The 22,894-nt window shown below is 45.9% G+C and overlaps 1 protein-coding gene across 1 annotated transcript in view; it reads right to left on the bottom strand.

Annotated features, from left to right (window-relative positions):
* Positions 1 to 22,894, bottom strand: part of MED12L (mediator complex subunit 12L) — a 764,678-nt gene that overhangs the window by 72,654 nt on the left and 669,130 nt on the right. The window contains exons 42-43 of the mRNA XM_029616044.1: positions 11,376 to 11,532; positions 9,656 to 9,739 (exon numbers count right to left, since the gene is read on the bottom strand). Of these exons, the coding sequence (XP_029471904.1) occupies positions 9,656 to 9,739; positions 11,376 to 11,532 (241 nt within the window). The remainder of the gene's footprint in view (positions 1 to 9,655; positions 9,740 to 11,375; positions 11,533 to 22,894) is intronic.

Below are 22,894 nucleotides of genomic sequence, written 5' to 3'. Positions count from 1 at the left end.
AGGCCCGACGCACAAAGCAGGTCACACCCTAGACCTCATATTTATCAATACAGATATCTGGACAACGTTAGACATAAATCAAACACAGATACACCATGGTTGGACCATTTCCTGATTCACTCCTCTATTACTTGTAAAACTAGTCTTATGTCCACAAATACTGATCCTTTGATGATCGACCTCCTTTTAATCTTGATATCCTTCAAGAAAAATTACAATCTGAGATAGCAAATATAGATTTATCAAATAGCGAGAATGCTACAACCTCATGGTTTAACATTTAGCATGAAGCTCGCTGACCCTACGAGCTGAAGTGATCAGGAATATGACTTTCTAAGTGAGGAACTTCAGATTGTAGGACTGCAGCATTTCAAAAGGAGCATGCATGAGCTGCACCAGGATCACGTTGAGTTCCAAGGAAATAACTGGAGGCCGCAGCAGGGGTTTCAGCTGGAGAAGGCCCCGTATAAAGCGGCCCACTAAGGGTTGGACCGAAATGGGCGTGTCAGTGACACCTCGATGGTACACGTTGACCATGCTGAGGTGCACCTGACAAAGCTGGTCTGAAGGACTCAGAGAGATGCCAGAGATAGTCCAATAGCCGAGGAAGGGGGAATGAGAAAGGATCCAGATCATGACCCGAACACCAAATGGAGAATCTTTTCCACTTCAAGCTGTAGGACTTCCTGGTGGAAGGCTTTTGAGATGCTGCCTGGACCTGGGTGGCGCAGTCCAAGAGCCCCAAGGGCTGGAGGGCTATGCTCTCAACATCCAAGCCGTCAGGGCCAGCGCCCAGAAGTTGGGATGGTGCAGCATGCCCTGATTCTGTGAGATGAGATCGGGTGCCGTCCCCAGCTGGATGGGCGCCCGCATGGACAGGTCCCGCAGGGGTGGGTACCAAACCTGTTGGAGCCACGAAGGTGCCACAAGTATCATGGTCACTCTGTCCTGCTGAAGCTTCATCAGAGTCCTCGATAAGAGCATAAGCATACAGCAGGCCCTTCCCCCAGTGGAGGGAGAAGGCATCACAGGCCGGAAGGCCATCCCCTGGCACCAGGGAGCAGAATTTACTCACCTTGTGGTTGAGTGGGGAGGAGAAGAGATCCACATCCGGCGTACTCACCAGCGAAAGAGTTCGGCCGCTACCTCCGGGTTGAGGGATCATTCGTGTTTTTGGAAAGAATGACATAGGTGGTCTGCTAGCATGTTGAGATGGCCCGGCAGGTATCTAGCTCGAAGCGACATGGCCTGAGAAAGAACCCAGGTCCACACCTGCACCGCCTTGTGGCAGAGGAGTAACAAGCCTGTTGCCTCCTGCTTGTTGATATACCACATTGCAACCTGGTTCTCTGTCCAAATCAGGACATCCTTGGACGACAACCGGTCCCTGAACGCCCACAGGGCGTATCAGATTGCCCGAAACTCCAGAAAGTTTATTTGGCAGCAGGCTTCAGAGGCAGTCCAGAGGCCTTGTGTATAGATATCATTCACATGGGCTCCCCCCAGCCCTGAGGGGAGGCATCTGTGGTTAGAATCACCTGAGGCGGAGGGGGCTGGAAGGGAAGCCCCCTTTCCAGATTAGAGAGATCTTCCCACCAAGAAAGAGACATTCTTAGAGGTTCCGTTACTAAGATGGGTGCCTCGATATCCTGGGAAGCCTGCCGCCACTGGGACCGTTGGGTCCACTGGGCATTTCTCATGTGGAGGCGAGTCAGAGGGGTCACATGGACGGAGGCCGCCATGTGGCCCAGCAGGCGGCGCAGAAGGCGAGCTGGCATCCTTTGACTTTTCTAGACAAGGGTGGCCAGCGAGGCAAGGGCGATCACACGGTCACAGGGCAAAAAAGCTTTCACTTGCAGGGTGTCCAGCCTGGCGCCTATGAAGTCTAACTGGGGAGATGGACAGAGATGAGACGGGGAAGTTTATGATGAACCCCACCCATCTGCAGCGTCTGTACTGACAAGGTCAGAGCATGCAAGGCTCCTGAACAGGAGTCATTTTGACCAACCAGTCATCCAGGTAGGGGAATACGTGCACCGAGCAATGCCTGAGGTAGGCGGCCACCATCGCTAAAACATTTGATAAAGACGCAGGGGACCGATGCCAGCCCAAAGGGCAGCACTTTGTACTGGTAATGTACTTTCCCCACGGAGGTACTTGCGGTGGCTGGGGACGATAGCAAGGTGTGCATAAGCCTTGAGATCGAGGGAGCAAAGCCAGTCTCCTCCTTTGAGGAGTGGGATCAGCGTGCCCAGAGAGACCATCTTGAACTTTTCTCCTATGAGAAACTTGTTCAAAGCCCTGAGGTTGAGGACGAGGTGCAAGCCGCCATTCCTTTTCGGAATGAGGAAATACTTCAAATAGAACCCTTGGGTCCTGTTGATGGTGAGGGACTGGTTCCACCACGCCTGCCACAAGGAGGGTGTCAAGCTCTGGCTGAAGTATGACCTGATGGGCAGACGAACCCCACGATGGACATGGGGGAGAGGTCTCTGGGAGCCTGTTGAAGTTTAGACGCTACCCCTGGCAAATAATGGTAAGGACCCAGTGGTCTGACGTGATTTCTTCCCAGCAATGGGCGGTCAAGGAGCCTGCCTCCCACTGGGGGATCTGGCACCAGGGGTATGGTCAACTGACTTCTGCTCCCTGGCCACCAGTCAAAAGCCCATGGCCAGGGCTTGCTGGGGGGGGGGCTAGCTGGTGTCTGGGGCTTGCTGCTGGCGAGGACGGCCCTTAGAGCCAGTGCGTAGCGTATGAGCCCGGAAGGCTGGAGGATATTTCCTCTGCTGGTAAAAGGTCTTCTGGGAACCTGATCTGGAGGATTTCCTGACCGACGACAGGCCTTCGGAGGCACTAGTGGATAGCTTTTGAAGGATATCATGATGGTCCTTCAACTGTGCTACTGCATCCCAGACCTTAGCCCCAAAATGTTTTCACCTGTGCAGGAGAGTTCGGCCAGCCTATCCTGCACCTCTGGCCAGAGGTCTGAAGCCAGGCCATTCTCCTGGCACCAATGCCCACTGCCGCTACATGGGCCGCTGTCTCAGACATCATAGGAGGATCGCACCTTGTGCTTTCCCGCTTCGAGACCCAGCAGGACAATGGCCAAGAGAGCCTCTTGCTGCTGTTGCGACAGGCCTTCCCTGAAGTCCTGGACTCATTTCCAGAGATTGCGGTTATACTGGGTCATATAAATCAGGCCACCAGCATGGCACCCTGTAAGACTTTTCTATCCTGGGTTTCAAGCTCCCTGTGCTCATGGCCTGGCGGGGTGGAGGCATGGGTGCAGGAACACCGGGCCTATTTCAAGGTGGACTCCATGACCACTGACTGGTGGGGGAGGTGACACTTTTCGGAACACACGGCCTGTTGCCCCAAGTAGGTGGCGTCGGCCTTTCTGTTAACAGGGGAGATGAAAATAGGGTGCTCCCAAATGCAAAGGAGGAGGTCCTTAAAAATATCGTGGATAGGGACTACCACGATTTCCTTAGAAGCGTTGACAAACTGGATTGTTTCCAGCATCTTGTGTCGTGCATCCTCCTCCGTAAGCAGCTGAAAAGGGATGGTTTCAGCCATGGCCCTGACAAACCCCGTAAAGGACAAGTCCTAGGGTGGTGATCGGTGCTATTCCTCCGGTGGAGCAGGCTGTGAGAGGGGGGGTCTTCCGGGTAGTCCGAGGACGAGTCCGTTGAGTTGTCACCCCGGGTCGTTGGCAAGGTCCGTGAGGGGTATCAACCCTGGGCTCTGATGGCTTCGGAGGCCTTGAGGGCACCATAGGCATCAATGGGTCCCCTGGCATTGAGGGGACCAGATGCCACAGTAGGCTGGAGGGATCCAGCAAAGGCTTGAGGAACCGTGGGTGAGGAAACACGGAACTGGCCATATCTTCCTCCTCAGAGGACCCGAGAATCAGGATTGCTCCAGTGGAGGGCATCGGTGGCCATAGGGGAACCGAAGGTCCTTCAGGCACCGGCTGCGTCGGAAGTGTGCCCAAAGAATGTCCAGATACTCCAGCAGAGGTGCTAACAATGATGGCAGAGGCTCGGTCACCAGTATGGGGGCACCACGGATTCCACCCTGAGGTCCAACTCCTCCTGAAAGTCCGGAGTGGCCAGGAATGATGGAGGGGGACTAGGCGTCACCAGCTCTTCATCGTGTCTCCGAGGTGGCATGGTGCCCAGCACCGGTGTCGGTGGGGCACTCCTAGGGCTACCGGGGGCATCAGAGGATGGGGCCTCCGATGGCTGGTGCCATTTTGATGGCAGCTTGGCTGTCGCTGATGCTGCTTTGCAACCGGAAATGTGCGTCGAAGGTGACCAGTGTCGATGCTTGCGGGATCTCCTTCGGTGCTCGGTCTGGTCTTTCCCCGGTGCCGAGGAAGCTGACGATCCCAATGTCCTGGAGAGCAGGTAGATCATCGAGGATCTATCCCCATCCCCTCGATCCTTGGAAGTACTGGCGAGAGGGACTGCTAGGGGAAGCGTATCAGACAGCTCCCCGCGATCTCTCGGCATCGATGGAACCAATAGTATGTTCAAGAAGGATAAAAAAAAAGGAAATGAGAGCATGATGACAAGCATTTTGAGATATTCACCAATATCCAATAAAATCTTCAAGATTATTTCATCCCTATTATTTTTGTTGCCATCATTTAAAACCACGGATTTGAGATTTGCATATGCAAGAGAGAAAACACAACTGCGAAAGGTTATGTCGTCAACGCTATCAACTGTGGAGAAAAGGCAAACTTCAATGAATGGGAATAAACCAGTTGGACAGAAATGAGGTCATTATTCAGTTTGTAGTACAGAATTCCAAAATCTTTCAGAATCCTGGAGATAAATATAAACGGAGACACTTTACTACGTGTAAAAGCACTTAACATCATAAGACTTGCCATACTGGGTCAGACCAAAGATCCATCAAGCCTAGTATCCTTTTTTCCAACAGTGGCCAAGCCAGGTCACACATACCTTGCAGGATCCCAAGAGGCAGATAGTTTCCAAGCTGCTTATCCCAAGAATAAGCAGTGGATTTCTCCAAGTCCACCTTAATAATGGTTTATGGACTTTTCCTCCAGGAACTTATCTAAACCTTTTTTAAATGCAGCTACACTAAATGCTTTCACATCCTCTGGCAAAGAATTCCAAACCTTAATTATACATTGAGTAAAAAAATATTTTCTCTTATTAGTTTGAAATGTATTATCCAGTAACTTCATTGTATCCCTCATGGTCAAATATAAGAAACATAAGAAATTGCCATATTAGGTCAGACTAAGGGCCCATCAAGCCCAGCATCCTGTTTCCATCAATGGCCAGGCTAAAAGTCCTGGCAAGTACCCAAAAACTAAGTATATCCCTTGCTCCTGATGCTAGTAATAGCAGTGGCTATTTTCTAAGTCAACTTGATCAATAGCAGGTAATAGACTTCTGCTCCAAGAACTTATCCAATCCTTTTTTAAACACAGCTACACTAACTGCACTAACCACATCCCCTGGTAACAAATTCCAGAGTTTAATTGTACATTGAGTGAAAAATAATTTTCTCCGATTAATTTTAAACGTGCTACATGTTAACTTCATGGAGTGCCCCCTAATCCTTCTTCTTTTATCCGAAAGAGTAAATAACAGATTCACATTTACCTATTTCTAGACCTCTCATGATTTTAAACACCTCTATCATATCCCCCCCTCAGCCATCTCTTCTCCAAGCTGAAAAGTCCTAACCTCTTTAGTCTTTCCTCATAAGGGAGCTGTTCCATTCCCTTTATCATTTTGGTCGCCCTTCTCTGTACCTTCTTCATCGCAACTATATCTTTTTTGAGATGCGGCGACCAGAATTGTACACAGTATTCAAGGTGCGGTCTCACCTTGGAGCGATACAGAGGCATTATGACATTTTCCGTTTTATTCACCATTCCCTAACATTCTGTTTGCTCCAACTGCTATCAGGAGCACACTATACCCATTGGTCCTGAATCCATCTGCTACACGCTAGGAAAATGCAGATTCGTGAGGCAAGACTTCCCTTCGGTAAATCCTTGATGACTTTGTTCCATTAAACCATGTCTTGCTATATGTTCAGTGATTTTGATCTTTAGAACACTTTCCACTATTTTTCCTTGCACTGAAGTCAGGCTAACTGGTCTGTAGTTTCTCGGTTCGCCCCTGGAGCCCTTTTTAAATATTGGGGTTACATTAGCCACCCTCCAGTCTTCAGGTACAATGTATGATTTTAATGATAGGTTACAAATTTAAACTAATAAATCTGAAATTTCGTTTTTGAGTTCCTTCAGAACCCTGGGGTGTATACCATTCTGTCCAGGTGATTTATTACTCTTCAGTTTGTCTATCAGGCCTACCACATCTTCTAAGTTCACCGTGATTTGGTTCAGTTCATCTGAATCATTACGCATGAAAACCTTCTCTGGAACAAGTATCTCCCCAACATCCTCTTCAGTAAACACCGAAGCAAATAAATTGTTTAATCTTTCCACGATGGCTGGCATTATCTTCTCTAAGTGCCCCTTTAACCCCTCGATCATCTAATGGTCCAACTGACTCCCTCGCAGGCTTTCTGCATTGGATATATTTTAAAAAGTACTTTTCGAAAGAGTAAACAACTGGTTAACTTTAACTCATTCCATTCCACTCATTATTTTATAGCCCTATCATATCTCCCCTCAGCCATCTCTTCTCAAGTCTGAAAAGCCCTAACCTCTTTAGCTTTTTTTCACAGGGGAATTGTTCCATCCCCTTTATCATTTTGCACCTTTTCTAATTCTGCTATACCTTTTTTGATATGTGGTGACCAACTGCACACAATATTCAAGTTGAGGTTGCATCATGCAGAGATACAGAGGTTATCTTATGATCTGTCCTTGCCAAAAGGTATATCTTGGCAAAACATCAAGAGCTTTATATACTTGCTTGGTGGAGCATCATATCTGTCTCAGCCTTTGTAAGCTAACAGCACAGATTGTCCTACATTGTTTGGCCTTCAAATTCAAATTCAAATCTCTTAAATGTATTGCTCTAGAATATGTTGCACTATATCCATGGAAAGGAAATCAAGATTTAATTTTAAATAAAAAATAATCAAGGTGGATATTCAAACTGAATACCATGGAATCAAATGGATTAAACAGTTACATCAATTGGCATTTATTTGTATAGGATGGACATATACCAATGTTTTGATTGACAGTGAGTATCTAAGAATATAACCTCTGGAAGTGCATCCCGTTTTTATGTAAACAAATTTTAATGTAAAATCTTTGAATGAAAAATGGTTTCAATGGGAAGTTATCTTAATTAAAAATGGAAGTTAGATTAGAATAGAAATTCAAATATTATTCTCAGAACTTGAAAAAAATTATCAAAATATATTTTAACAGTATTAATAAGCGTTTTTAGTTCAATAGACTTTTAATGAGGTAGGTAGAATATATGCTTAATTTATAATTGATACGTTTTACATTTACATTATGAAAATTCAAAAGTTATGTTAATATAAAGAGAAGTTAGTGCATTTAGCTTTTCTGCTCCATTTTTTCATAAGGGATAAGAGTAGATCGAAATCAGAGTTAAAGTTGGAAAAGGAAAAGCTAAGAATCAAGTAAATAGAGGGATGTATTTAAAATTTCTACTAAGATCTCGTTTTTCATAGTTTTGTTTTTAGTTTCTACGAATATAGCAATCAGAAGGAGAGCCAAAGATAGAAATATGCCCCGATGCAGCAGATGGCAAAATGTGTGCCCGTCAGTGTTTCTCCATTATCAATATCTATTCGTTGCAATTCTGAAATGCTGTATCAATAAATAGAGTTTTCATCTATAAATGTGGCCATTATACATGAGCTATCTGTGGAATATTCAAGAGATTTAAACTATTAATTTTTCACGAGTAGGTTTTTCACATTTATTCATTATAAAAATTCTTAAAAAAAAAAAAAAGGATGGAGGTTTTTATGACCAGTGATTAAAATAAGAGCAGATGCCCATTTGGCATTCTCTGTCTCCTGAGGTCTTTTCCTCCTGAAAATTAAAAATTAGAAGCTAAAAATTAAAGTAGTAAAAATTAAGACAGAAACTGAGTACAGACAAAGTGTAAATAATGAAGTAGACTAGTGCTCGATATTCAAGTAATAGCTTTTTGATAAGAAACTTCTATTGATAATCCCTCTATGCAATCTTTAATATTGATTAGTGAAGCCTCCATTTTTGCACATTTTTTAGGCGCTAGGGTGCCACAGGTGTTGCCATTCTGCCACCTGCATCTACCCTTGCTGTCAACATGGAAACCCGATGAAGAAAATGCAGCGTGGGCCAACACTGAAGGGCAAGGTCCAAGCCAGGCCCCTCCAACTATGCACCAAAATCCCTGTGGAACCTGGGCCTACCCAGCTGGGTTTAACCAGGCTCAGCTGGACATAACGAGGCCCCTCCAACCCCCCTCTCCCATCCCACCTCCTAAACAAATCACTGGCACCAGGGACCTCCCTGAGCCCCACTTACACTTTCCATGGGTAGTCAGTGTCCTGAAAAGGGCAGGAATGATGACCACTCTTTCCTGCCTGGTCTCCGTGCATTTAAAAATGGCAGTGCTGGCACTCCTGAATGGTGCTGAAGTGATCTCACTTCAGCACCTGTCTCAGTTGTGGTCGGCACCATGCTGTATATAACAATGCAATTGCTTTAGGAGAAAGGATGCTGGCTCAGAGGGCCCAGGGTAAGCCTAGCTGGGGAGGCCTGGGCGATTTTGACAAAGGCAAGGAAGGTCGGAGGGGGCCATGTCCCTAGCTCTGAGGTTTCAGTTGAGGTGGGAGGATGGTATTTAATATTTTTTTTTCAGTTTGGCAATGACCTGAACAAAACAAACCCTCTCCACAAAAACAAAAAAAACCCAAACAAACAAAAAACTTGGGCCTGTACATCCCTAAGCGCAGAATATCCTTAGTTGTAATAGGTAAAGAAAAAGCAGATGCAGAATTTAGCAGTGCGTTTAAAGTGCCCTATTTGAAATACATAAGTGCTGAGGTTGCCACAAAGAAAAGCGAGTAATATTAAATATTGGAAGGTAATTCTGCAGTCAGATCAGTGTGGCACAGTGAAAATACCGTAATAACTAGCATTGGTGGCCATTTAGATTATTTCAAAGCACTGTGGTTAGACATGGGAAGGTCTGCATGTGTACTAAATAGGGACCTTGCAATGCACAACTATCCAAGAGGCTAAGATCAAATATACAGTTTAACTCATGAGTTGAGGATGATCCTTTCTTGGCTATTTGGCTGAGACTTGACAACCTGTGTGAAATGGGAGGATTAACACTCTACCTTCTCACCGCACTGCAGATATGAAACCGTTTAGACCAGAGATTCCCAAGCCTGTCCTGGAGGACCCCCAGCCAGTCGGGTTGGTTTGGGAACCACTGGTTTAGACCCAAACCAAACCAGAAGGATTAAATCTCTCATTAAATAATAAGTATTCGGACATTAAAGTATAGAAAACCAGAAACAAAAAAACAGGCAACAATGGAGCTTAGCAATGGGCAAGTTCATAATTTGAAAACTATAGTTAGTCCTACTACCTTAACTATGAAAATTAAAACCTTTTTTTTTTGGTTTGTTTTTTTTTACTATTGTCACATACCAAAGATTGCTGTGGTTGCATTGCTTGGAGACTAAGTGCCTGCTGATTCTGCTGCTGCTGCTGGTTCTGCTGCTGCTGCTGTAACTGAAAGATGATTATGGTTTGGTAATAAAGTCACCAACAATCTGTTAGGAAATGGAAGACCCTGTAGCCTTGGTCACAAATGAAAATAGAGAGAATGAAAGTCTATATGTAAAACTGGATGCAAAAAAAAACAAAACCCCAGAATAAATATTATTATTTCAATATCAAAAGAAAAAAGGTTTATGTTTGGAAAGCCATGCACTTACAGAAAGTCATATCAGAGGATCTTCCACAACTTTTACAGGTCTCTGTTTCTAGCATAAAGAGAATATAATACATCGGAAAGACCTGTTTCAGATATAGCAGCGTGCATTTTTACATTTAATTTCCTCCAGTAAAGTTAAACACATACAGCCACATTTTTAATCGGCCACGTGCATAAAAAACAGGGGTTATGCGAGTGGCCGGATCTTGCGCGTGCTACGCATTTTTTCAAAGGGGCCTGGCCATGCGTGTAATTCCCGTTACTCGCAGAAGTGCCGGGCCGAAGGAAAGGGGCGGTCCGGGGAGCAGGGAGAGGAGGGGTGGGACTGGAGGCGGCCGGTACAGCGGCCATTTGCCGCTGTGCCGGGGAAAGGACTGCTGGTGACGGAGCAGTAAGCAACAAAATTTTTTTAAAAAGTAGGAGAAAGAGTTTAGGGGGTGGGGAGGAGAGGGGAAGAGGGAGGGAGTATGGGTAGGGGGGTTGGGAAATTCCCTCCCAGTCCACTCCTTAATTGGAGCGGACTGGAAGGGAACTGGGAGAGACCGATCTCCTCGCCGAGCGTGTTTCTAAGATTAGGCCCGCCTGTGCATGTGTGGATTATAAAATCTGGCGCGCATGTGTGTGCGGCCCCTGGATTTTATAACATGCGCATGCTGGCGTGCACGTTATAAAATCAGTGCGCGCCAGGAAGCGCATGCGCTTCTTTTAAAATCTACCCTAAAGTGTGGTGACCTAAAAATAACCCTGTGGACTTTACCAGAATTATTTCATCAGTTGTTGGGAAGAACAAACGACTTTTCATTCCATCTAATCCTCTGGGATTTTTCGGGCATTTTCAAATGGCCAGTGATAAGCATTGTTCTTTTTTCTAAATTGATTTTGTTGACCAGGAAAGCCAGATGAAGACCAATGCCATGTTTTCAAACAGCTACTGGGGCACAGGGAGATAAAATGACTTGCCCAAGATCATACTGGTAAGTTAGAGGAGATTCTTAAAACTCATCTCTCAGGACTTCTTCAGTATCACAGTCCAATGTCCTTACTAGGGACATGACAAAAATATTTCATTTTGTTTTCTGTTTATTTTGGGTATTTGTTTACTATCTTACCATATGAGGATTGGAAATGACATATAATGAAACAAATGTTTCCATGTGGTTTTTAAAGGACAGCACATGCTGAGCTCTTACCACCAGACCATTCTTCTTCCCTTTGATCTATGGAGGCTCCAGCTCAGAAAGCAGAGATAAGAAACCTTTTGAATGAGGAGACCAATTACAGCTGAAACATACACTGGCAGTAAGATTTGAGTAAATATAGTTTGTGGTTAAGTGATACCACAAAGCACTTGTGGCTTTCTCCCTTGATACATCAGAAACTGGTCTGATCTTCTCTGCTGTGTAAATTAACATAGCCCATACAGTCTCCTACCTGAAGCAGTCTCTGCTGCCGAATTTGCTGCTGTCTCTGTCTCATCTGTTCCTGAGGCAGTTGTGCTGCGCTAAGGTTGGGGTGGGGAGTTGAGGTTGGCACTGTATCAATTGCTCCTCCAATTAAAGGGCTCTGCTGTAAAGTTTGATGAGTCAACCTGAATAAGGAAAATAACTTTTGTGAATGCTCAGATTCTGTACAATGCAGAGTTTTACTACCTTGCAGATTTTTGTGACTACTTTCACAGGATATAAGATTGCTTTAAATCTGAGAGTCAAATGAACATCGATTTTAAATATGCAGCTAACTTTTTTGCACTGTCTGGAAGGTTTACATATAAAACAAAATGTGTAAACTACTGCACAGTACATAGAATTAAAAAAATAAATAAATAAAAATCTGAGGCTGTTTTGTGGTAGGCGTACTTAAAAATTAACCACAACATATAATCAGCAGTTCCAAAAAACTATTTTTAATGTCTGTTCTTAAAAAAGCAAAACAACAATGCACCACAAAAAAGATAGAACTAGCAAAAGTCTGTGCGTGCTTTTTTCCCCAGACTTCTACTATCTGCAGTTTATTAAACCTGATTGCCCCATATGGCAAAAGACCAATACACAGACACATGCCTGAGGATATATAATCATGCTCATGTGATTTAGTCTGACATTTCACCATCAATCCATTGGGTCAGTTCTAACTCATTATATAATAATTCTATTATATATGCAGAAGCAAAGCATCATAAAAATATTATGTGGGTGAAATTTTCAAAGGGATTCTCTGTGGGTGAATGGGAGTTTACCCTCGGAGAAGGCCCCTATGAAAACTGCTCTCCCCCTTCATGTGGGGATGGAGGGAGGACAAGTATGAATGCTGGCAACAGTGCACATACTTTAGTCAGAGGTGCACCCGGGGTGAGCCAGCTCATGTACATGCAGGGATTTCATTTTTTTAATATCTGCATGCTGGTTAACCCGCACATTTTGAGGGCTCCACAGGCTCTCTGAAAATCACTCTGTATCTAACAAATGGGCCGATACAGTACATTTGGACGCGCGTTTTGGATGCGCTACCTTTTTGGACGTGCTACCTTTACCCCTTATTCATTCAGTAAGGGGTAGTAGCACATCCAAACGCGTGTCCAACCCCCCCCCCCCCCCCCCCGAACCTAATAGCGCCCGCAACATGTAAATGCATGTTGATGGCCCTATTAGGTATTCTCGAGCGATTCAGAAAGCAGAATGTGCAGCCAAGCCAATTGCTTTCAGAAATTAGCGCCTACCCAAAGGTAGGCGCTAATTTCTCCGGGCACCGGGAAAGTGCACAGAAAAGCAGTAAAAACTGCTTTTCTATGCACACTCCGACTTAATATCATGGCAATATTAAGTTGGAGGTCCTGAAAATTTAAAAAAGTAAAACATTTAAAAAAAAAAAAATTTAAATGGGCCCGCGGCTATCGGGTCGAAAACCGGACGCTCAATTTTGCCAGCGTCCGGTTTCTGAGCCCGTGGCTGTCAGCGGGCTCGAGAACCAATGCTGGCAAAATTGAGCGTCGGCTGTCAAACCTGCTGACAGCTGCCGCTTCCGTCAAAAAAGAGGTGCTAGGGACACGCTAGTGTCCCTAGTGCCTCTTTTTACTGCCAGACCTAATTTAAATAAATTAAGATACTGTATTGCGCGCACAGAAGAGTGGCCTGTGCGCGTGCAGGGAGAGCGGGCGTTTACCCGCTCTCCCGCGTTTTTACTGTATCGGCCCGAAAAAGAGGTTCCCACTTTGCGCAATATTACAAACCTTTGTTGCAAATGTAAGGTGGTAGTGGTAAGATCAGGGATGAATGGTTCGATAAAAGGAATTGGGCAGATAGGGGAAGGGGCTTGGGTGTTGGTTTAAGTAAGAGAACTTGCATGCCCATCTTCCCGGAATGGTAAAGGACCCAAAAAGGGAAAAGAACAAAACAGAGAATGATAAGGAGTGATATTCAGCAGGTGGTCAATTATTTGCATGGCCCAGCCCTGGTACCCTCCCCTATTACAAAGTCCTTCCTTGCATGTGATTTGCATGCTTGAATAATGCAAGTGCATGCAAAGAAGGTTATTAATTTACAATTTGATGTAAATATTTATTATTGTCAGCCGTGCTAAAATACCCCACCTTTTTAAAAAGCGGTACTTGTGACATTTATTTATTTATTTATTTTAATTTATTTATTTAAAAACTTTTCTATACTGTCGTTTAGTAATATACCATCACAACGGTTTACATTTCGGCACGAAATAGGTTTGGTTTGGTTTCTAAGTTATCCATTGTATGCCAATATTTTACGGTTACATAGTTCAATAATATACTCTAAATGAGAATTGGGTTGGGGTAACTATTTATATGATTTTGGGATAATCATATATGTGTATACTGTTTTAATTTAATATTTAATTATAGGTAAAAATAATAAAATTGTCAATTCTACCTTTTTATGGTGACTTTCAGCTGTATGTATTTGTTGTTAGTCAGTGCTCTCATTGTGAAATGCTTTTTTGAAAAGCCAAGTTTTTAGGCCTTTTTTGAAGAGTTTTAATTCTTTCATTAGTCTCAGTTCAAGTGGTAATGTGTTCCATAATAGTGGACCTGCCAAAGATAGTGCTCTCTCTCTAACTTGGGTCAACTTTGCTGTTTTGACTGAGGGAATGGTTAGTAGTGCTTTATTGGCCGACCTGAGATTTCTTTGAGGGACATGTAATCGTATGGCAGTGTTTAGCTAGTCGGCGTTTTCGTCATTTATTAGTTTATGAATTGTGCATAGTGTTTTGAATTGTACTCTTTGTTCTATTGGGAGCCAGTGTAATTCCGCAAGTGTTTGGGTGATATGATCTCTTCTGCCTTTTCCAGTAAGTATTCTGGCAGCTGAGTTCTGTAGTATTTCCAGTGGCCTGATTGTAGTATATGGTAATCCTAGGAAAAGTGTGTTACAGTAGTCCGTGCTAGCAAATATTAGTGCTTGTAGTACTGTACGAAAGTGTTCTTGAGTTAACAAGGGTTTTAGTCTTCTAAGGATCATTAGTTTGGCATAGCCTTCTCTTACTTTTATTGATATGTGTTGTTTAAGGCTGATTTCTGTGTCTATAATTACTCCTAGGTTTCTAGCCTTATCATTTAACTCCACTAGCTTATTGTTTTCAAGTTTGATGGGATTTTGAATTCTTACAATGTTTTTTCATTCAAGGTGTATAAAGTCTGTTTTTTCTATGTTAATTACTAGTTCCATTTGGTTTAATAGTTGTTTTATTATGTCTAGATACATCATTGCAAAGTTCAGTGTTTTCTCAACTGATTCTTCAACTGGTAGAATTAGTTGGATGTCGTCAGCATATATGTAGTGTATGATACCTAGCCCTGCCTGAAGGTGGCAGAGGGGGAGAATGTAAATGTTAAATAGAGTCACTGAGAGTGTTGAGCCCTGGGGGACTCCTGTTTTTAGGTTGATCTTGTCTGATATTGTGTTTTTTATCTTTACCTGATAAGGTCTATTTGTAAGATAGGATGTGAACCAATCAATTTTCTTTTGTAATCCAATTTCTTCCAGTCTTTTTAATAGTATGATATGGTTTACTGTGTCAAATGCTGCGGATAGATCTAGTAGTATCAAGATGTAGTGTTTTCCGCTATCAAATCCGCGTAGTACGCTATCTGTTAGCGAGATTAGTAATGTTTCGGTACAATAGTGTTTTCTGAAACCATGTTGTGATGGGTAGAGTATGTTATTGTTGTCTAGATGTTCTGCTAATTGCTTTTGTACTGCTTTTTCTATTAATTTTGTGAGCATAGGCAGGTTTGAAACAGGTCTATAGTTACTTAAGACGTTTGGGTCACTGTTTCTTTTTTTCAGAATTGGTTTGATTATTGTATTTTTCAGTGAGTCTGGCATTACTTCTTCATTGAGTGATAGATTAATTATTTTGGCTAATGTGTAGGAGGTTATATCAGTTAGTTTTTTTATGTCTGTGGTGGGAATGGTGTCAATTATATGTGGTGCAGGGTTTAACATGGCCCAAGGCTCCCCCATCACATTTAAACTGCCCGGAATCTAAAAATAAAACAAGTGCCGTGGCTAAAGAAAAGGTTGAGCTGGGGGTCAATGATGATCCCCAGCTCAACCCCAGGGCCGCCATTCAAGGTGGCCCAGACTCCTCCATTAAAAAAATTGTGTGTCAAATTCTCCTGTGAAAAAGGCGCCTCCCAAGTTGTAAATAAAAGTAATTGAGGGTTCAGGGGGTTCCCCCACCCCAACGAACACCTCAACTCAGTGGGGTATAATGTACCCCCCAGCCTTTCCCCTTCCCCTCCCTCAAAGGTGTCAAGTTCCAAAAATGAAGTCCCATCTCCTACACCCCCCAAACCTTTAAATTATGAATCCGGGTCCAGTGATGGGGCAGGGGCGCCCACATGCACCCCACCCAGTCGACAATGGTGTCGACCTGATCTTGCCCCTGTCAAGTGACAAGTGGTGGGGATGGGAAGGAAGAAGACCCTGGTGTCTAGTGGGCCTAGAGTGCCTCAGAGGCAGATCAGTGCCATCTTTTAAAATGGCACCAACCCGCCTTTGCCTCATCATGTGGCAGGGATTTCTTCACAAGGTATGGGGACTTATTTCAAGGAAGGGGGTCAAGGAGTGGGATGAGGAGGCCGCTAAGCACTAGGGACTACTTTTAATGTTAGGGGGGGAGGGGTTTGGTAAGGGGCTTGGCATCGCTGCATGGCATTAAAATTTTTCATTTGTGTATATATATATATATATTTTTTTTTTTTTTTAATGCAGAGCCACCTCGACAGGCAGTGTGGATGGGCAGGTTATCCCTAGATTCTCCGGGGGGGGGGGAGGAGGATATTTTACACATTGGAGGGTGTTTTCTGGGCTGCATGGCCCTTTTAATTTCAGTGCAAGTCCTGATGCAGTTAACTTTTTGGCAAATGATGAGGCTCTGACAAGCTGCATTACTTTACTAGCATAGGATTACCTCTACATCAACTGCTTTACATGCATTAGTAAATTTTATGTATGCAAATGCATGCAAAGCAGCTAATTTCAATAGGGGGCTGATTTTTATCAAAATGTCACACAATATTATGAATGATGCACAATATGTGATTATCGTGCAATAAACAGCATTTTATGCACAATAAATGCTATGCCCTATATATTGCATGCCCTAATCGCTTATTGCGGCTTAGTAAATCTACCTCTTAGCCAGATAATGCTGATTTTCAGTGTTATCTGGCTAACATTGGAGAAATTACTTACCTATTTTGTTTTCCTTGGTGTAGACAGATGGACTCAGGACCAATGGCTTATGTGCTCCCCTGCTAGCAGATGGAGATTGAGTCAGGTTTCAAAGCTGACATCACCATACATATACCCCTGCAGTGACCTCAGCCATTCAGTATTCTCTTCTAAAGCCATTGTGGACAAACTATTGAAAACAAAACTGGGTTAAGACTTGATTAAGACTTGATTGCCGGTGACTGTGCCCATATTCAACCAGACATAAATGCTCAATCCCTGCCAATTTATAGCAACCCCAATCCAGGGGTAGAGAGATGGCTTACCCATAGTCCCTTGGGGATGAGGTTCATGCTCGTTCCCTTGTCACTATTCATGGGCAGCCATGGATGGGATGCTGAGTCCATCTGTCTACACTAAGTAAAATGAAATTATCAGGTAAGTAATTTCTCCATTTCCTAGCTTGTAGACAGATGGACTCAGGACCAATGGGATGTACAAAAGCTACTCCCAGATGGGTGGGAGGCTGCCCATGGTCCAGTTAGCACCGCCCTAGCAAAGGCTGTGCCCGGTCAGCTTGGACATCCAGGAGGTAAAACACGGAGAAGGTGTGCAAGGAAGACCATGTCGCTGCTCGGCAAATGTCAATGGGAGACAGTAGCTTAGCTTCTGTCCAGAATACTGCCTGGGCCCTAATGGAATGAGCTTTCACCTGAAGGGGTAGAGGCCTCCCTACCTCTACATAGGTTCCTGTGATCATGTCCTTGATCCAGTGGGCTATGGTAGCTCGTGAAGCTGCTTCACCTGGTTTCCTTTCCCCATGAAGAACAAATAAGTGGTCTGTCTTGCGCATAGGTTCTGTATGTTCTAGGTACCGTATTAACAGCCTGAGGACATTTAACTGGTGTAGGAGGCGGTAGTCTTCTGAGTTCTTGTGTCTATCTAGGGACAGTAAGGAAATGGACTGGTTCATGTGAAACTCAGAGACTACCTTTGGTAAGAAGGAAGGGACGGTGCGAATCTGCAACGTTCTTGGAGTCAGTCGGAAGAACGGCTCCCGACATGACAGCACCTATAGTTCAGATATGCGACGAGCTGAGCATATTGACACCAAGAATACGATCTTCAGCGTTAGCAGGCGTAGGGACAGAGCACACAGTGGTCAAAATGAAGGCTATGCCAAGAAGTCCAATACAAGGTTGAGTTTCCATAGGGGAAGTGGCCACTTTAAGGGCGATTTGAAGTGTAAGTCCTTTCAGGAAACAGGCCAACTCTGGATGCGTCAACAAGCAGGCTCCATTCACATCGCCTCTGAAACAGGAGACAGCCGCCACCTGAACGTTCAAGGAGTCTAGGGAATCCCTTGTTTAGGCCTTCCTGTAGGAATTCTCAGGATCAAGGGGATCTTGGTCATCTGAGGGGGCACCCCATGTTCATCGCACCAGGCCTCAAAAACTCTCCAGATCCTCACATTCGCCAGGGGCATCGAGAAATTCTGTGTGTGTGGAGCAAGGTGGCGATTACGCTCGCCAAGTATCCACGCTTCGGCAGGCGAGCCCTCTCAAGGGCCAGACCATAAGACAAAATTGAGTTGGGTCCTTATGAAGGATCGGACCCTGTTGGAGAAGGTCCTTGTGTGGAGGGAGGCATAGGGGGCTCTTCACCAGAAGCCTCCGCAAGTCTGCATACTACGGGAGTCTGGGCCAGTCTGGGGCCACCAGACGGATTAGTCCTCTGTGTCATTCGATCTTGTGGATGACCTTTCCCAGTAGAGGCCACAGAAGGAAGGCATACAGTAAGATCTCCTCTGGCCAGATCTGAATCAGAGCATCGATTCCTTGGGCTTGCTGAACTCTTCTGCGACCGAAGAATCGGGGGATCTTCGTATTGAGAGATATGGCCAGCAGGTTGATGGATGGGAGGCCCCAGCGATCTACTAGGAGCTGGAAGGCTCTGGTTGACATTCATTCTATAGGATCCAGTATCGCCCTGCTGAGGAAGTCTGCTCTGATGTTGTCTTGTCCCGCTATGTAGGAGGCCAAAATCCCTTGTAGATTTAGCTCTGTCCATTCCATAAGGGGGTCTACCTCTAGAGACACTTGGTGGCTTTTGGTTCCTCCCTGGCAGTTGATATAGGCTACTGTTGTTGCATTGTCAGACATCACGCAGATTGCTTGAACTTGGAGCCTGTGGCTGAATTGTAGACACACTAATCTGACCGCTCTGGCTTCTAGGCAGTTTATGTTCCAGCGCGCCTCTTCCTTGGTCCATTGCCCCTGGGTTATCAGTTCCTGACAGTGGGCTCCCACCCTTGAAAGCTCACGTCCATCATGAGGACTAGCAGTTTGGTGAAGACAGGCTTACACCCTTGCTTAGATGCACTTCCTGAGGCCACCACTGGAGCCGAGATCATACTTCCATCGGTAAGTGGAGGAGATTCGAGTAGTCTTGAGAAAGTGGGTTCCAACGTGACAGCAGGGTGCACTGGAGTGGTCTCATTTGTGCCTTCACCCATGGTACTACCTCCAGTGTTGATGCCATAAAGCTGAGGACCTGGAGATAGTTCCACACACTGGGGCGCATTGTGTTCTTTAACCACCGCACTTGGCAGATCAGTTTCCTTACCGTCGAGGGAGGGAGGAATACCTTGGCCTGCTTGGTGTCGAACCAGACTCCCAGGTACCTCTAAGGACTGGGAGGGCTTGAGACTGCTCTTGTCCATGTTCACTACCCGAGTTCCTGAAGCAGGGACCTGACCCAACTGGTCAGCTGGAGACTCTCTTCCAATGACTTCGCTCAGATCAGCCAGTTGTCTAAGTAAGGGTGTACCAAGATCCCTTGTTTCCTCAGTGCCTCCGCTATGACCACCATCATTTTGGAGAACGTTCGGGGGGCGGTTGCCAGGCTAAGGGCAATGCCTAGAACTGATAATGGCAGCCGTGTACTGCAAGGCGTAGAAAACACTGGTGATCTTGAAGGTTGGCCTCCAAGAGGTCCAGGAATGTTAAGAACTCTCCCACTTGAACGACCATTAATACCGAGCGAAGTTTCCATGCAGAAGTGGTTTATCCGCAGATGACGACTGACGTTCTTGAGGTCCAGGATGGGGCGAAATGACCCTTCCTTCTTGGGTACAATGAAATAGATGGAATAATAAACCATATTTTCCTGGGATATGGGTACTGGGGTTATAGCCCTCAAACTGAGAAGTCTTACTAGCGTGGCTTCCACTGCCAGTCTTTTGTGAAGGGAATGACAAGGCGACATCATTAACGTGTCCAAAGGGTGCTGTTAAATTCTAGATCGTATCCTTTTCGTATGATGTCCAGCACCCATTTATCCGACGTGATCTCGACCCACCTTTGATAGAAGGATAGTCGGCCCCCTGTCGCCTCATCCCGAGGATGGGTCGGCCAACATCATTAGGCATTTCAGGCTGAATGAAGCCTGAACTAGCTCCTCTTTTGGTTGTCAGTTCCAAAAGGGCTGAGACCTTCCCTGGGGAGGAGATGACTGGAACAACAAGTTTCTGTAGGGCTGGAACGCTGAGAGCCCTTGGCCCGACCCCTCCTGGGCAAGGGGCGTTGTGACCTCTTCTTCCTATCTTCTGGTAGTTGAGGTACTGGAGATTCACCCCACTAACTGGCCAGATTTTCCAACTCGCTTCTAAATAGAAGGGATCTCTTAAAGGGCATCTTCATGAGGTTTGCCTTAGAGGTCACTTCTGCTGACCAATTTCTCAGCCATAGCTGTCTCCTGGCTGCAACTACTGAGGCTACTCCTCTGGCCGAGGTGCGCACTGAGCTAGAGCTTGCATCCGCTAGGAAGGCCACGGCGGGCTCCATCGTCTCCATGGGAGGAACCCCTGAGCTATCAGCCTCTCCCGAGACAGAAGCAGACATGAATGAGCCACCAGGGCACAGCAGGAAGCGATCTGCAGAGTCTATGCTGCCGCGTGAAAGGCTTGCTTAAGGATGGATTCCAACCTCCTGTCGTGTGCATCCTTCAAGGCTGCTCCTCCCTCTACTGGGATAGTTGTCTGCTTCAAGACGGCGCAGACCAGGGCATCCATTTTCGGGAAACACAGGCATTCCTTAGCCACTGGGTCCAGCAGGTACAGGGCCTCCAAGGCCCGACCTCCTTTAAAACTGGCTTCCGGGGTGTCCCACTCCAGGTCAATCAACTCATGGATGACTTCCAATATCGGGAAATAATAAGAGGATTTCCATAGAGACATCAACATGGAGTTCCTTTTTGGTTCCGACAGAGTCCGCACCGGACACTCCCAGAGTCTTTAGCATCTAGGAGACTAGGGACAGCAATTCATCTCTGTGGAAAAACTGTAGCATGGTCCGGTAAGGTTCCAGGCCTGGCGAGATTTCCCCATCCTCCAATGAGTCTGCATCCCCATCGTCGTCCGTGGTGTCTGGGTCCTTGTCCGGGATGCCCTTGGTGAGGCGAGGCATATCCTGAGGTGTGCTAGTAGAGCTGGTGGGATGAAGCCATGCCAGTTTGGGCTCAGACTGGGCAGGGGCAACCGCTGACAGTGCCTGAACAAAAGCTTGAAGGCCCTGGAAGAATTCCAACCAAGAAAAGGTTTCTGAGTCATACTAGCCCAGGGAGAACTGGGGTAGGGGCCGCTGAACTGCCTTCTCCTGGACAGGATGCAGTCCCGGGGTTGCTTAGATCCGGGGCGCTACCAGATAAGGTTGTGGCCGACCCATCCTCAGAAAGGGAGAGGCCGGACTTGGAGAAGCTCTGAAAGACCAGCCCTCTCTGGGCCCCCTCACAGTGTGGCCCTAGTATGGCAGGTGGCATACAGGGAGTGGCGCTTGTGTTTCTTAGCTGCAGGAGCCATAGTTCCTGTCGCTTGTGCATTCAGCTGGTTAGCACTTGAGATCAAGCGCACACAATTCTGCCCCGACGTGTGTAAGAGGCATCTGGTTATGTGCAGGAGTCTGTGCATAGTTATGAGCTCAGTTAAGCACCCAGGAGTTCGCACAGTTATATGCTCAGGAGCGCGCACACCTAAGGGTGAGTTAGGCGCGCAGGAACGAGCACAACTCCAGGCACGATAGGCACACAGGAAAGCGTGCACCTCCGGGTGCAATAGGCGCACAGGCATGCGTGCACCTCTGGGGCGCATTAGGCGCACAGAAACGAACGCACCTCCGTGCAGGACGGGCACTATGTGCGCACCAATATGCGTATTTGGTACACAATAGGGCCGGCCTGCACCACGCATACCAACGGAAGGTGGGGGTAGATGGCACCGCACAAAACCGTGCGCAAAATGGTGCCTACCTCATAGAGTGCCCACTGAGCTTGGAGAGGGGCCTAGCCCATCAGGGGGCCACTCAACCCGCTTGAAACCCCCTTCCCTTGCTGCAGCGGGATCGGGAACGTCATCAGTATAGCTTGCCGACCAAGGAGATCAGAGGAAAGACTTACCGAAGCCCTTCTACATCTCTGGATCGGAGGAGTTCTTCCTTACTTACCCGGGCTCACCACTTACCGGCTGAGAACAAAGACAGTTTCCGGCTGTGGGGGGAGAGGGCATAGACCGACACTGCGCTCTTGGCTTCCTGTGCCCTGCTTCCTGCTTCTTCAGCAGCAAGTCCACACCGGGAACCGACTACCAGACCCAAGGATCATCTCTGAGGGATTTCGGAAATCGCCTCAGGAATTCTCAACTGGGGGAGGGACCATTAGGTATTACTGCAGGAGAGGGAGACTCGCAAGTTTAGAGGTAAATTTTCCTGTTCCAAAGAGTATTGTGTTCCCGATAGAGGAGACACAGTCCACATCTGCTAGGAGACAGAGAGATACTGTATGTTACTCTAACTTTAATATTATCTTGAATTTTATTTCGTAACTATGTATTTATTCTTTTAAATATGTAAACCGTTGTGATGATACGTCTGGTATAGAAAATTTGCTAAATAAATAAATAAATACTGAATGGCTGAGATCACTGCCGGGGTATATCTAAGGTGACGTCAGCTTTGAAACTTGACTCTTGTCTCCAACTGCTAGAAGGGAAGCACATAACCCATTGGTCCTGAGCCATCTGGCTACATGCTAGGAAAAGCCTGATTAGGAATGCCAAGCAGCAGTCCTAAAGCTAGCTGGATAAATTTATCCACTGAAGAGGAAGGACGTGACATCATCAGTGGAGATGGCAGCCTGATCTCAGTCCCTTCACCACCTGCCTGCATTGAAGCCACTTATACAAATATTTTT

Source organism: Rhinatrema bivittatum, chromosome 9 (assembly GCF_901001135.1).
Source record: "Rhinatrema bivittatum chromosome 9, aRhiBiv1.1, whole genome shotgun sequence".
Lineage (NCBI taxonomy): Eukaryota > Metazoa > Chordata > Amphibia > Gymnophiona > Rhinatrematidae > Rhinatrema > Rhinatrema bivittatum.
The sequence above is the reverse complement of the archived record's forward strand: the minus strand, read 5'-3'. Positions and strand labels throughout refer to the sequence as shown.